This window comes from Rhinolophus sinicus, chromosome X (assembly GCF_036562045.2).
Source record: "Rhinolophus sinicus isolate RSC01 chromosome X, ASM3656204v1, whole genome shotgun sequence".
NCBI classification, from domain to species: Eukaryota; Metazoa; Chordata; class Mammalia; order Chiroptera; family Rhinolophidae; genus Rhinolophus; species Rhinolophus sinicus.
In genome coordinates this window covers 54,822,697-54,837,210 of record NC_133768.1, presented here as the reverse complement: position 1 = coordinate 54,837,210, position 14,514 = coordinate 54,822,697, and the positions used below count along the sequence as shown (strand labels likewise).

At 32.5% G+C, this 14,514-nt stretch overlaps 1 protein-coding gene across 1 annotated transcript in view; it reads right to left on the bottom strand.

Moving 5' to 3' along the window:
* The window catches only part of KLHL4 (kelch like family member 4), a 118,043-nt gene that overhangs the window by 50,396 nt on the left and 53,133 nt on the right, over positions 1-14,514 (bottom strand). The window contains exons 2-4 of the mRNA XM_074323668.1: positions 5,874-6,041; positions 5,355-5,491; positions 1,704-1,900 (exon numbers count right to left, since the gene is read on the bottom strand). Coding sequence (XP_074179769.1) covers positions 1,704-1,900; positions 5,355-5,491; positions 5,874-6,041 — 502 coding nt within the window. The remainder of the gene's footprint in view (positions 1-1,703; positions 1,901-5,354; positions 5,492-5,873; positions 6,042-14,514) is intronic.

Here is a 14,514-nt window from a genome sequence, read left to right as displayed (position 1 = left end):
TTTAGGATATAGGAATATAAATAACATAATTGAATGACATATGTTAAAATACCAATCCATTACAATATGATTCTCCACATAATGTTGCAGTTTCAGGAATATGTTTGAAACTTCAAATTTTGAACAATTATCAGGGGTGGGAAGAAGGCAGGAAAGTTTTACAAGACATTTTTAGATAATTCAAATATTATAAACTTGAAAATTTTAAGGTCTGTATAAAACGCTAGAGAAATACTCATTACCTATATGCATCTCAATACTAACATTGTAATGTTAATTTTATGTTATTTTTAGGTGTGATTCTCTATTGTTGTTCACTTTTATGTAGTTGTCTTTTAGTTTTGAATCGTAAATAACTAGCAATTTTCATAGCTTGAAATATTTATCTTTTGGTTGGGTTTCACAAAAATATTCATCTAGTGTTCTCTGCTTCAGAAGTTAAAAAGTTAATTTTCTTCTTTGCATCAGGGAATTATTAGCATTAATTGTAAGGGTATATTTAATATCCTCTGTCTATTTTTTCTTGCCCCCCTACAGACAATCTTTCATGTCACTGTCACTTGTCTGAATAAACATAGTCTTATTCCATGTAACTTTCAAAGAATTAACATATTAAAGAACATGTTCATTTAATTTATTACAGTTACTAATACAATTAAGAGGCATTTTAAGGTAGTTACGTTAAAGGAATGGACTACAAATTGCTTTTAACCAAAATAAGCATTTTCATTAAGACATAAAAGGTCTGTTCAATAGAATTGTCTGATTTATTAATTTTGATAGTTCTTAAGCTCTTCTAGTTAATATTAATCCATTAATATTATTTTTTCCTTATTGAATATTATTTAACTTTCATTGGAAATCATAATTTGTACAATTTTAGAAACTAAAGTTCTAACATTGCAAAAACATCAGGAAAATTATATTTTCTTATTAGTGTGGATTCGACTTGAAATATGCACTTGTACAATTTAATTTTTGGCAATATTTTCATTTCTCCAGGCTTTGCGTTTTAATTAAAACTTTTTAGTTTAAAAAATGAGAACCTTACCTGAGTACAGCTCAACCAGACAAATATTTTAATTTAATGTCTATTATGTGCAAGTAATTTGCAAAATAGATGAGATTACACTGCTTTTTTATTTTACCCCACAATTATAATATTTACTCGGAAAGGTTTTATAAATATGATATCCAAAAATGTATACATATTTTAATAAAGGAAAATTGTATTAAAGTTGTAATACTCAATATATACCAATAACAAAAAATGAATACAAGTCATGTTTGACTTCTGCAATGACAAGAGGTGCTCAAAGTGGTTACCATCAGCATCCAGACACTTCTGATTAGGGCAAACTACTGCTTGAGCAATGCTGACAAAAGTGTACACTTGTATACATTTTTTGGCACTCCCTATATATATTTATACATATCAGTAAGTTAGATATTGGCTTGTTATATCATTACTACAAATTAGTTTGGGTGATAGGGGTCCAGGCCATCAGCAGACATTCTTGTGTTGTTTCTTGTCCTGGATTTTGAAGGGAGAACCCTGCCTATATCTCATGAGACTCAAATAAGTACGAACTATTCTCAGATTCAGATTTAAAGATTCACCTGTGATAGACATTGAAACTTGTCCTGGTTATTAAGAAGAATATTAATTTCTTAAGAAATTAACTTGAAGCAATTGATTTTACCATTGTGTACTTATGTGCCACACTCAGGAGCTCTGTACATCCCTGGGCATCTCCAAATGATCGAATCCCTAAGCAGTTTGAAGGATGGAGCTGCTTTATGAGAAAATTAGAGCAAACTTCAATGACTTGAGTCAGCTGCAGGAGACAAGCTGCAGACAGCAAATTTTCTATAGTATCTTCTTTCAATTGCAGGACACCTAGATGGTTTGGAAAAGTAAAGAGTTATTATATGTCCCATAAAGTAAGACATAAATATGCTGGCTGGTTGAAATTTTCAGTTTCTCTCATTGGTAAGATTATCTTTTGCAGTGTACAGTAAATACTCAGAACATCTTTTGAAGACAACATATGCAAAGGACTCTATATAAACCCTAATAAGATGGCTGAAGGAAGCCAGTCTAAATTATCAAAAACAACTGCAGCAAATGAACAGTGAATGCCATCATTGGAAAAAGAGCAACTTGTTATTTCTTTATCATCTTAGATGTGCATCTAAAGCTTATATAAAAACCTGTCTACATTATGATTCAAGGAGAAGTATGTAATAGTGTGTAAGGGTAATACAATTTGTCATGCAGGTTAACTGTCATTTGTGAGGAAAAACATTTTGGTAAATGAGAACATTGAGCTTATATGCCCATTTTTTTTCATCTGTATTTGTTAGCTGATAAGGATGACTTTGCCCAGATATTATGCCTGGAATTGATGCCTGGCACTCTCTCAAAAGAAAGAAAATATTGCCAAGAGTCTTCAAATGTCACCCCAATAAATTTAATTTAAAAAATTACTTTTATAAAGCTCCTTATATGACAATGAAATCAAAGGAAAGGAGGGGATAGAAAGATATTTAATACCAGTTATTCAATAATAAAAACAGAATAAATTCATAAGAAAGAATTACTTATGATTATTTTGTTAGATATAAGAAACAGGCTCTGTTTAAAAATGTCTATAAAGAATTTTTTAAAATGAGATCAACAAGTAAACGGTTTCCTTTATATTGATACATCTGTATTATTTTTGGAGCAAACATTACTGATGAATTATTGAAAATGTTGTAAGTTATTTTGATATGTTAGATTCTCACTTTTCTGTTTTAGCCAAGCTTTAGGTATGTTATAAAGAATGACATGTCATATGGATTTTATAAACTATAAACTATTACTTTATAATCTGGCCTTGTAAAATACCTTAATATGGATTCTGTATGTTGCAAAACCATAAAGAAAAGAGTAGCACATACTGTGAGATGCTCTATATTTGGTTTACTTTCTAAACCATATGTTGTAAAGGGGTTCAGTCCATCAGCAGACTTTCTTGTGTTATTTATTGTCCTGGATTTTAAGGGAGAGCCCTGCCTATATCTCATGAGACCAAAAGAAGTATGAACTATTCTCAGATTCAAATCTAAAGATTCACTTGTGATAGACACTGAAACTTGGCCTGGTTATTAAGAGGAATATTAATTTCTTAATAAATGAAACCATGAAATTACTAGAAGAAACCATAATGAAAAAGCTCCCTAGCATTGGTTTTGTCAATGATTTCTTGAATAAAACACCAAAAACATAGGCAACAAAAGCTGAAATAAACAAGTGGCCGGTTCGATCCCCGCATGGGCCCCTGTGAGCTGCACCGTCCTTAAACAAAGAAACAAACAAACAAACAAAAACAAGTGGGACTACATCAAACTAAAGAGCTTCTGCACAGCAAAGGAAACAAAAATAAACTGAAAAGGCAACCTATAGAATGACATAAAACATTTTCAAACGATGTATCTGATTGATATGGGGTTAATATCCATAAAATATAAAGGATTCATACAACACAAAAACAAATAATCCAATTTAAAAATGCTCAAAGAACATGGATAGACATTTTTTGAAAGATGACATACAGATGGCCAACAGACATATGAAAAGATGCTCAACATCACTAATCATCAGGAAAATGCAAATCAAAACTACAATCAGACATCACCTCACACCTGTTAGGATTACAATGCTGGCAAGGCTTTGGGTAAAAGGGAACCCTTGTGCACTGTTGGTGGGAATGTAAATTGGTATATCCATTTTGGAAAACAGCATGGAGGTTCCTGAAAATTTTTTTAAATAGATCTACAATATGATGCAGAAGACCCACTCCTGGATAAATATCTAAAGGAAAGAAAATCAGGATCTAGAAGAGATATCTATACTCCCACATTTATTGCAACATTATTCACAACAGCCAAGATATGGAAACAACCTGCCTGTATTTTGACAGATGAATGGAATATATATGTGTGTATATATATTATATAATATGTATGTTACATATGTGTATATAATATATATACAAAGCATGCCAAAAAATGTATACAAATTTTAAGAAAGGAAAACTGTATTAAAATTGTAATACTTAATATATACTGATAACAAAAGATGAATACAAGTCACGTGTGACTTCTGCAATTACAAGAGGTGCTCAAAGTGGTTACATCAGCGTCCAGACACTTCCTATTACAGCAAACTACTGCTTGAGCAATGTTGATCAATGTGTCCACTTGTATACAGTTTTTGGCAACCCTGGTGTGTGTGTGTGTATGTTATATATTATATATGTTATATATGTGTGTGTATCTGTATATATGCATACACACACACACACACACACACACACACATAAAATGAAATATTATTCAGCAATGAGAAAGATGGAAATCCTGCCATTTGTGACAACATGAGATGAACCTGGAGGATATTATGCTAAATGAAATAAGCCAGACAAAGCAAGTATGGTATCACTTGTATGTGGAATAAAAAAAAAATGCTGATTTCATAGAAACAGCAAATAAATTGGTGGTTGCTAGGGGCAGAGAGGGAAATGGTAAATGTAGGTAAAATGGGACAAACATTGAGTTATAAAAGTTCTGGGGATTTAATGCACAGTATGGTGACTATAGTTAATAATATGGTATTGAGTATTGTTTACTTGAAAGTTGCTGAGAGTTTATCTTAAGCATTCTCACCACACATGAAAAAGCGTTAACTATTTGAGATAATATATGTTTTAATTAACTTGATGTTGGTAATCATTTCACAATGCTTATGTATATGAAATCATCACACTGTATACTTTAAATACATATAATTATATCTGTCAATTATTCCTCAATAAATTTGGAATGAATATATACATACAATACATACATACATACATACATACATACATACATACATATATACATACTACTTGGCCCCAAAACTCATCCTGTTATCTTTGTTTTATAGTTTGAGTAAATATGACTTTATTATTTCAAAGAAGCTGATTAAATCCTTAGAGTTGGTATATCCCACTTCCATTCTCGTTTTTATAAATAAGAATGTACCCACACTGTTTGAGTGTGAGAGAGAGACATGTACTTATATCTTTATGTTAAAATAACTGTATTCTCTCATGGTTATATTTTTTATAGCATAGTACTTATCTCTTGCTCTTTTATACTACTGAATTTCAATCCTGAGTCTGCCCCTTACCGTCTTAGGAAAATTGCTTAACTGGTCTAACCTTCATGTTTTTTACTTGTAGAGTAGGAATAATAACAATGTGTGTTATATAATGTAGGATTATTGTGAAGATTGTGTGAGTTAATATATGCCAAGCACTTACCTGTGTAAGCGTACTGCACCAAGGAATTGAGCGCATTAGGATCAACTCCTTCCATCTTGACCTCTTCTTGTTTGGCTTCAAGCACATCATTAGTAAACATTGCAGCAAAATAATCAGACACTGCACTGAGAACCAACCTGGAAATAGGAATGTTTCATAGGAACTATAATCAGTCCATAATCTAATTGAAAAGGATGAAATGCAATCAGTAGGTTTGTAACACTGGTGAGACTGTTTTCTGCTTAAATCTTTCACAGTTCAGTAAAGCATAGTGAAATTAGAAAGGCAAATTAAGTAAGTTGATTTTGTTTTAGACCATGTTTTCTTCATCAATTTCTCTAAAGTTTGGCTCTTCTAAATATCACACAAGAAAGTGGAAAATATATGGTAATGATTTTTCAATATAGGATGATAAAAATCTATTTTCCTCAGTGTTCCAATTAGTAATCAATGGACTGATTCTTTCTCATACATACTTGCTATACTCACCATATGTTCTGTCTGCAGAAGGATACTTACCGATGTGCTGGGATTCGAAGGTGTCCAGCAATGAGTAGCACATCACACAGTTGTTTCTCTTTCAGGTAGTTTTCCATTTTATGGAGAGTTTGCTCCGCATGGTTTACAGCATGGAACTGCTCCTCAGATACGCTGACATTCATTTCTTCAGGATGCTGTGTATGTAATCTGAAAGGGACATAAAGTGAGAATATGGTTTACTCTCCTAGTGAGTGTGCAAATGTCCAGTGGATATTTAGACACACCAACTTCTAAAAAATATATATTGGATTAAAGTAGTATTAAAAATTTCCCTCTGATCCTAAATATTTCACTATGATTGCTGCCAGACTTCCATGAAGTGAAATGTCACGGTTAGCATTTCTATCTACAATGGGACCATGCTATGTATGGTTTGCTGCAGGGTTAGTGTTAATTGTCATATGGACAAACATAAACTTCAAAATACCAGCATCTCTCTTTAATTTTTATTGGTATCACAATGATGTCATTAGGCATGAAATTGTAGGCATGATTCAAAATACTTTTCAAATATGATTATGTCCTGAAGCTTCTCCATGAGTACTCATTACACATCAGAAATATTTCTTGAAGAATATCAAGCTTGAGAGTTCCATAACATTCTTTACAATGACAAACCCATCAAGAAAGTATACATATTTCCATCTTTTGTATCTCTTTTCTTGCTTTACTGAGATATGATTGACATATAACATTGTGTAAGTTTACGGTGTAAAACATAATTTGATATACGTATATATTGTGAAATGATTACCACAATGAGGTTAGTGAACCTATCTACCACCGCACATAGTGATTGTTTCGTGTATGTGTGGTAAGAACATTTAAGTTCTACTCTCCGAGCAATGTTCAACTATAAAGTACAGTATTATCTATAGTTACAAGACTGTACATTAGATTCCCCCAAATTATTCATCTTCTAACTGGAAGTTTGTACCCTTTGACTATTTAAGCAAATATGATCACTATTGAATCTACAACAATGAAAGCTGTCTACATGTCTTTTCAACATCACGCAATGGTGAAATTTAAATACTAACACAAGTACATAGAGGCTTACAATCAGTAAAAGCTTAAAAAATTGATGGTTGGGTGAACACACTTAAATACTTTGCTTGTTACATTTTTTTTTTTTTTTTTAGCTTCCAGGCATCATTTTCCAACCATGAGTTAGAATTACTTTTAGTTTCCCCCACTCCAACTTGTTTTTTGTTTATTTTTTAAAAAGAGTTGGTCCAGGGTAACATTACTCTCTTTTTCTGTTTAATTCAAATAAATGTTTTATTCAAATAAATGATTCATCTCTGAATTTTTTAAACCTTTAAAGACTCTTTGTGACATTCAGTCACAATATTGTTTGGATAATCAGTGTAGTATGGTATGAATATCCTTAAATAAGAGATACAGGTTATGTGTTATAGAATTACACACTTGAAACTTATGTTATTTTTTATTAAATTTATTGGGGTGACATTGGTTAATAAAATTATATAGGTTTCAAGTGTACATTTCTAGAATACATTATCTATACGTATTATATATTACACCACCCAGAGTCAGTTCTCCCTCCATCGCCATGTATTTGAACCCCTTTTCCCTCTTCCACCACCCTCCTCCCCCGTTACCCTCTGGTAACCACTAAACTGTTGTCTGTGTCTATGAGTTTTGATTTCTTTGTGTGTTTGCATTGTTCCTTTGTTGCTTTCAGTTTTATATCCCTCATATGAGTGTAGTCATATGGTTCTTGTCCTTTTCCATCTGACTTATTTCGCTTAGCATGATAATCTCCAGATTCATCCATGCTGTTGCAATGACAATATTTCATTTTATCTTATGGCCGAGTAGTATTCCATTGCATATATGTACCACATCTTGTTTATATAATGTTATTAACCTTGTTACCCTAATAAATTTAAGGATTGCCTGCTACAAAATATGCTTGTTTACTTGGTTTGGAAAGGAACAATCCCTTGGCACCACAGACTTGAAAGCATTCAGTTTCCACTTAACTACTTATCCTAATCTTTCCTTTGCTTAAGTAATCATTTGATTCTCATTGAGTCAATCAAACATTCAATGTCTCATTATCTTAGCTATTCTCACATATACTCCACCATGTATTGGAGAGGATCATATTCTAAAGCAGGAATATGTTTTGGAAAATAAGTTCTAACCAGGAAAATATTTTATTCTGTGAATTTCATTCAGCCGTTTTAGCTGAAGACAAAAAGTGCCTTAAATTACTAGCTGTTTCTGGATATGTTTACCTGGGCATTATAAATTTATTAGATATCTGTTGCATATTTTATAATTAAAATGCAGATTTTTAAAACCTAAAAATATCATCAATATGAACCTCACATAATTTTGTTAGATTTCAAAAAACTAAGACAACTCTGTCTTGTGTCTCATCAAGAAATAATAAATTAGTACTCCAAGAGATATAAGTAGATCAAATTATAGCATCCACTATACAACAGACATATTAATGTAAAGATATAAAAATATTATAATCTACTCTTGGTCCTTATTTAAGCAGAATGTAATAAAATAAATCAAACAAGCAAACCAACAACAATTAAACTAGTCTTTTGAAACTTAACCTGATCTTAAGTTCCCAGAGTTCATAAATTATAGTTTTACTGCCTCCATTTTAGGTACTGTAATGTCATACCACATGTTATAATGGAAGCCACTGTATTAGAGAATGTTCTTCCCTAGTCTTCATTGTATGGTAACTATTGATTGTGACATAGGAGGCAGCATGGGGGAATGAAAAGAACATCAAAATGCTTGTATTTAGTTCCTGCCCTCGTACTTACAAGCTGAGTAATATTAGGCAAGTCACTTTATCTTTCTAAGTATTAATTTTCCCCTACAAAACGGGGATGCAAATAATACTAATACCAATGATACCAACGATAATGCTTATGTCACAGGGCTACTCAGATAATTACATGAGATAATATACATGAAGTTCTGTAGAAAAGTTAAGTCTTACGTTTAGTCCTAAATATCAAGATGTAGCTATTTCCATATGTATCTTTACTTTTCGTCTTGAATTATAAATTATTAATGAACAGACTTTGTTAGAACAGATGTAGGATTACAGAAAATTTGAGAAGTACAGAAAATTCTTTATTTTTGGTTGTCACAACTAGAAGGACATCTCTGGTTGAGAAAACTAGGGAAGGTTGCTACTGGCATCAAGTGGGTAGAGGCCTGAGATGCTGGTAAAGATCCTACAATGCACATAACAGCCCTCTACAATAAATCAGTATTTCACCATATATTTGATCCCCTTGATGGAAGGAGAACTGACTCTGGGAGGTAAACACACAAAGCAATATATAGACGATGTATTATAGAAATATACACTTGAAACCTGTATAATTTTACTAACCAATGTCACCCCAATAAATTTAATACATAAAACAAAACAAAATAATTATTCAGCCCAAAATGTCAATGGTGGCCAGTTTAAGTAACTCTGGTTTACTTCTTAATTCCACAATTATTAAACCTTTAAAAAGCAGGGACTATGTTTAAATGTTTTTTTATAAAAATGTACCTGAAACAATAATTTGCATACAATGAACATGTAGTCGTTGATTCAATATTCAAGCCAAATTTCAGTGACTAAATATTACTCTACATTATCTTTTTTGTCCCTGTGACAAAATGAGTTAATTTATTGAATTCTGAGAACGAGGAGTGGACTTTGACCTATCATTGCAAAGAACCATTATTTTAAATTTAATTTTACCTTATGAAAATTTTTCTATATTTAAGCTTCATTTTAGAACAGTTTTAGATTTACAGAAAAGTTGATACTATGGTGCACTTTTTACAATTAATAAACCAGTAATATTGATATATTATTATTGACTACAGTCCATACTTTATTCAGATTTCTTCACTTTTTACTATTCCAAAATTTCACTCAGATACCACATATTTTTTACCTAGAATGCTTTATGTTATTATGTTTTTAATAAAATGATTGAGACAACATTAATTAATAACATATACATTTCAGGTGTGCAACTTTATAATACAACACCTATATACCACATTTAGTCACCATGTCTCCTTAGGATCCACTTGGCTTTGATAGTTTCTCAGATTTTCCTTGTCTTTAATGATGTTGAAAATGTTCAGGAGTACTGGTCAGGTAATACCCCTAAATTGGGATTTGCCTGATTTCTTCTCATAATTAGGCAAACCTTTTGAATTTTCGGGAGGAAAACCACCAAGGTAAAATGCCATTCTCATCACATTATATTAAGGGTGTATTATGACACTGTAACTGATCACTGTTGATGTTAATATTGATTACCTGGCTTAGGTAGTATTTGTCAAGTTTCTTCACTGTAAAGGTACTCTTTTTGTCCCTTTCCCATCCTGTTCTCTTTGGAAGGAAGTCACTATGCACAGCCAACACATGAGTGACATATTATCGCTCACTTCCTTGAGGGTAGAGTAGTTACATAAGTTATGTGGAATTCTGCATGGGATATATGTCTTTTCTCATATCTATGTAGTATCTATCTATCTGGCCAGCCATCCATTTTTTATATCAGTGTCAAATTATGGATATGTATTTTATATTTTGGCTTATAAGCCAACACAACTTCATTAATTTTGTTGCTTAAATTGTTCCAGCTTTGGTCATTGGAAGGTCTTGCATTTAGCTCCTGTGTCCCTTTGATATACGCAATCATTGCGGGGTTATTCTTAGCATTTCCTTAACTTCTGACACTAGAAGATGCTGTAGGCTTATATTGTATAGAACCAGCCATTTCTCTAAGAGGACGTAGTTTCTTTTATTGGAGAATTGTATTAGAAATCAAGATCTGAGTACTACATATGCTTGCTTTTACTGGTGTCATTGCCTGTAGGTTCTCTCAGCTGACAGAGAAAGGGAATATATTTGCATATATACCAACCCAATAAAATGTGTTAATATTAAAATTCAAGTGTCAATTTAGTGTACAAGGTATTTATAGTATTTTGTGCTTAGGGAACACTTCACATAAATATCACCAACTTATTAAAAAAACGGTTTTTCTATTAGATAAAATATAAATTTAGGAAGACATTAGAAATTGAACATGTGAATGAATGAGAACTGAAAAACAAAAACCAAAACAAAAGAAAAAATCAATTGTTCCTAATATAATTACTCTTTTATCAGAATGCCTCAAATAGAATCTAATAAAAACAGGAAAGTATTCAAATAACATGTCCTTAAACACCCACAGTGTTGTAAAACATACAGGCCACATTATGTCCTCCAAGAAACTCCTCATGGTTCAAAATGGGCTCATAAGGAAATGACAAAGATTATTGTTTGAAATTTTGCTTTAAGTACTCAGTGATGCAGTTTAAATGCTTATGGAAACGTGCTTACTGAATAGTCCCACACATTAAAATTAAGGCTAATAAAAATGTTTGGAAAATGTTATTCCACAGCTACATATCTGAGTACATATGAAAGTTCCATTAAAATACTATATAAAATCTTGAGATTATATGCTAAGCAAAGTAAGTTAGACAGAAAAAGTCAAAAAGCATATGACTTCATGCATATATGGGATATAAAATTCAAAACAACACAGGAAAGACAAACGAAACAAAAACTCATAGACACAGACAACAGTTTAGTGGTTACCAGAGGGTAAGGGGGGAGTGTGGGTGGTAGAAGAGGTAAAAGGGGGTCAAATATATATATGGTGAAGGAAGGAGAGCTGACTCTGGGTGATGAACACACAATGTAATGTATAGATGATGTATTATAGAAATGTACACTTGAAACCTATATAATTTTATTAACCAATGTCATCCCAATAAATTTTATAAAAAAACATCAGTATGCTAATATGGAAGGTATATGCACACATATATACAAGTCTCTCTTCTTGGATTCAGAACCCATTATCTTGATGTTTTCATGTCCTTTCATTTCAATCTGTCACTTCTCTTGATTTCCATGACATAGGTTTTTTTTGTTTTTTTTTCTTTTTGTCTTCTCACTGGCCTCTCATCCTCTCCCAACTTGCTAAATGCCAGGATATTGAAGATATTATCTTTAGCTCTCTCTGCTTTTGGAGTTTCATTCACTCTCATGACTTTAACTATCATCTAAATGCAGATGAGTTCAAGTCTTTATCTATGACTATCCTTTCTGCTGAACTACAGACTCATATTTCCAATGGCCACCATAATATTTCTACAGGGAGATTTGTCACTTTTAACTCTGTCTAAAGAATAGCTTATTTTTTTTCTTTCCAAAGCATGGAGTTAAGTGGTATTCCTCGCTCTCCCTTGTGCCTCATAATTAATGTTTTCCAAGTCCTGTAGCTTCTTTTCATATACTGGTTTATGAAGTGTGATATGGTGAAAACAGCATGAGTTTTATTTTTTAAAAAATATCGGTTCAAGCCCTTGCTATACTAGTTCTAGGTGTCCAACTATTAGCAAGTTAACTGAACCTTTGATTCCTTACCTGTAAAACTGACAATAATAACTAACACTTTGCAGAGTATTTCTGAATGTTAAATAAGACTACATAAAAGTACATGGCAACCAAAAATATTCTTCACTCTATTTTTTTTCCATGAGTTGCCCTCAAGCCTGGTTCAGGTTCTCATTCCTTCTGCAGTTTCTAACTAATATTCATGCCTCTGATTTCCTATCCTTTAAACCATTCTATAAAAAAAACTTAGATTACTGTTAGTAAATTATAGCTCCTTTCAAATCATACACCTTCTCAAAATCATTCAATAACTCCCCATTGTCTATCATATTAAGTGCAAACTTCTCACCTTGACACTGCAACATGACTTCAGTTTATGCTTTCTACCACATGGTCCCTTACAGTTTTCTCTATTGACTACAAATTCTTCTTTGAATACCCTTTGCACTTGCTTATCTCATGTTCTTTGTTTATTCAGTTTTTTCTTTGTGTATTTCCCCACTCTATCTTTGCCTTCTAAACTCATATTCATCACCCTCTTCTGTCTTAATATATGATCTTCTCCTTCACTTGAAAACTTCTATTGATTTGTTTACTTTGCTTTTTGATATTTACCTTAGATAGAAATCCCTAATATAGTGAAACACAGTCTCTTCTCTCAGTGACCTTATATTCTAGTAGAGGGTCTCAAAGAAATATGCAAGTGAATATCAATACACATGTTTAATTGTATTATCTTATCATTTAATCAAGAAATATACTAAGTGGTACTTATACATCAGGTACTATGAAATTATTATGGAAAACTCTTGATTACCTGGCTTAGGTAGTGTTTGTCAAGTTTCTTCACTGTGAAGTTACTCTTTTTGTCCCCTTCCCATCCTGTTCTCTTTGGAAGGAAGTCTAGAAACTCTGAAACCTGTTGTTCTTTAGGGTCAGTTTCTGGATATTTATTTTGTTGCTTTTGAAAGAGCCATATTTCCATGTTTCTGTATATGCTTTGTGATCTTTTGTTAAAATTGGGCATTTGAAAAAAAAGAAAAATTGGGCATTTGGAAAAACAGCTACTTTTCCTAATTTTTGCATAATGGCTCTATGTGGGAGAATTCTTTGACTAAGCAGCTCAGCATGAAGGTTTGAGGTCTTCTCAGGACTTATCTGGGTATGCGTGGTGCTTTTACCCCAGTCCATCATATGCCATACTGCTTATATATGTCTTAATTTATTTAAATCTCACCACTACTTCTTGTTGGTTACTTAGATATTCTACTGTATTACTTTAACCATAATCCCTTGCCCCCAGGTATCCACAAATGTGCTGTCCCTGTGCAATTTTCATATGGTTTGATGTCTGCCACTACTTTCTGTGGCTTCCAACCTGAGATATAAACTATACTGCCATTTTCATCTGAGCTCTGAGTTATGTAAAATAATAGCCTCCGCCTTATCTACAGGGGATATGTTCCAAGACTCCCAGCGGATGTACGATTTTTCAGCAGATTTTTCAGCAGAAACTCTACAAGCCAGGAGGGAGTGGAATCAAATATTCGAACTATTGAAAGAAAGAAATTATGAGCCAAGAATAATATATCCAGCAAAGATATCCTTTAGATATGAAGGAAGAATAAAGACCTTTCCAGACATACAGAAGCTGAGGGAATTGTCTAATACACGAACTGCACTACAGGAAAAACTAAAGGAGGCTATTCAAACACCATCAACATAGACAATTTATGGCAACCAAAACATAAAAAGGGGAAGAGTAAAGGCCTGAACCGGAATATAGGAATGGAGCAAGTAAGCATGCTGAAGAAAATGGAATACTCTAAATATAAAACTATAAAACTTTATTTTACATAAACTTAAGGGTAAACACTCAAAAAAAATCCAGAACTGAAATATATACTGTAACAAAAGAAGAAACAGAGGGAAACATCATAGAATACCACCACACAGAAATAATAGACAACAACTAAAAGGCAAAGAAACAATGGAGACACAGCCTTACCAGAAAACTAAAGATAGAATGACAGGAAATCCTCACATATCAATAATCACCCTAAATGTAAATGGACTGAACTCACCAATAAAAAGGCACAGAGTAGCAGATTGGATCAAAAAACTAAACCCAAACATATGCTC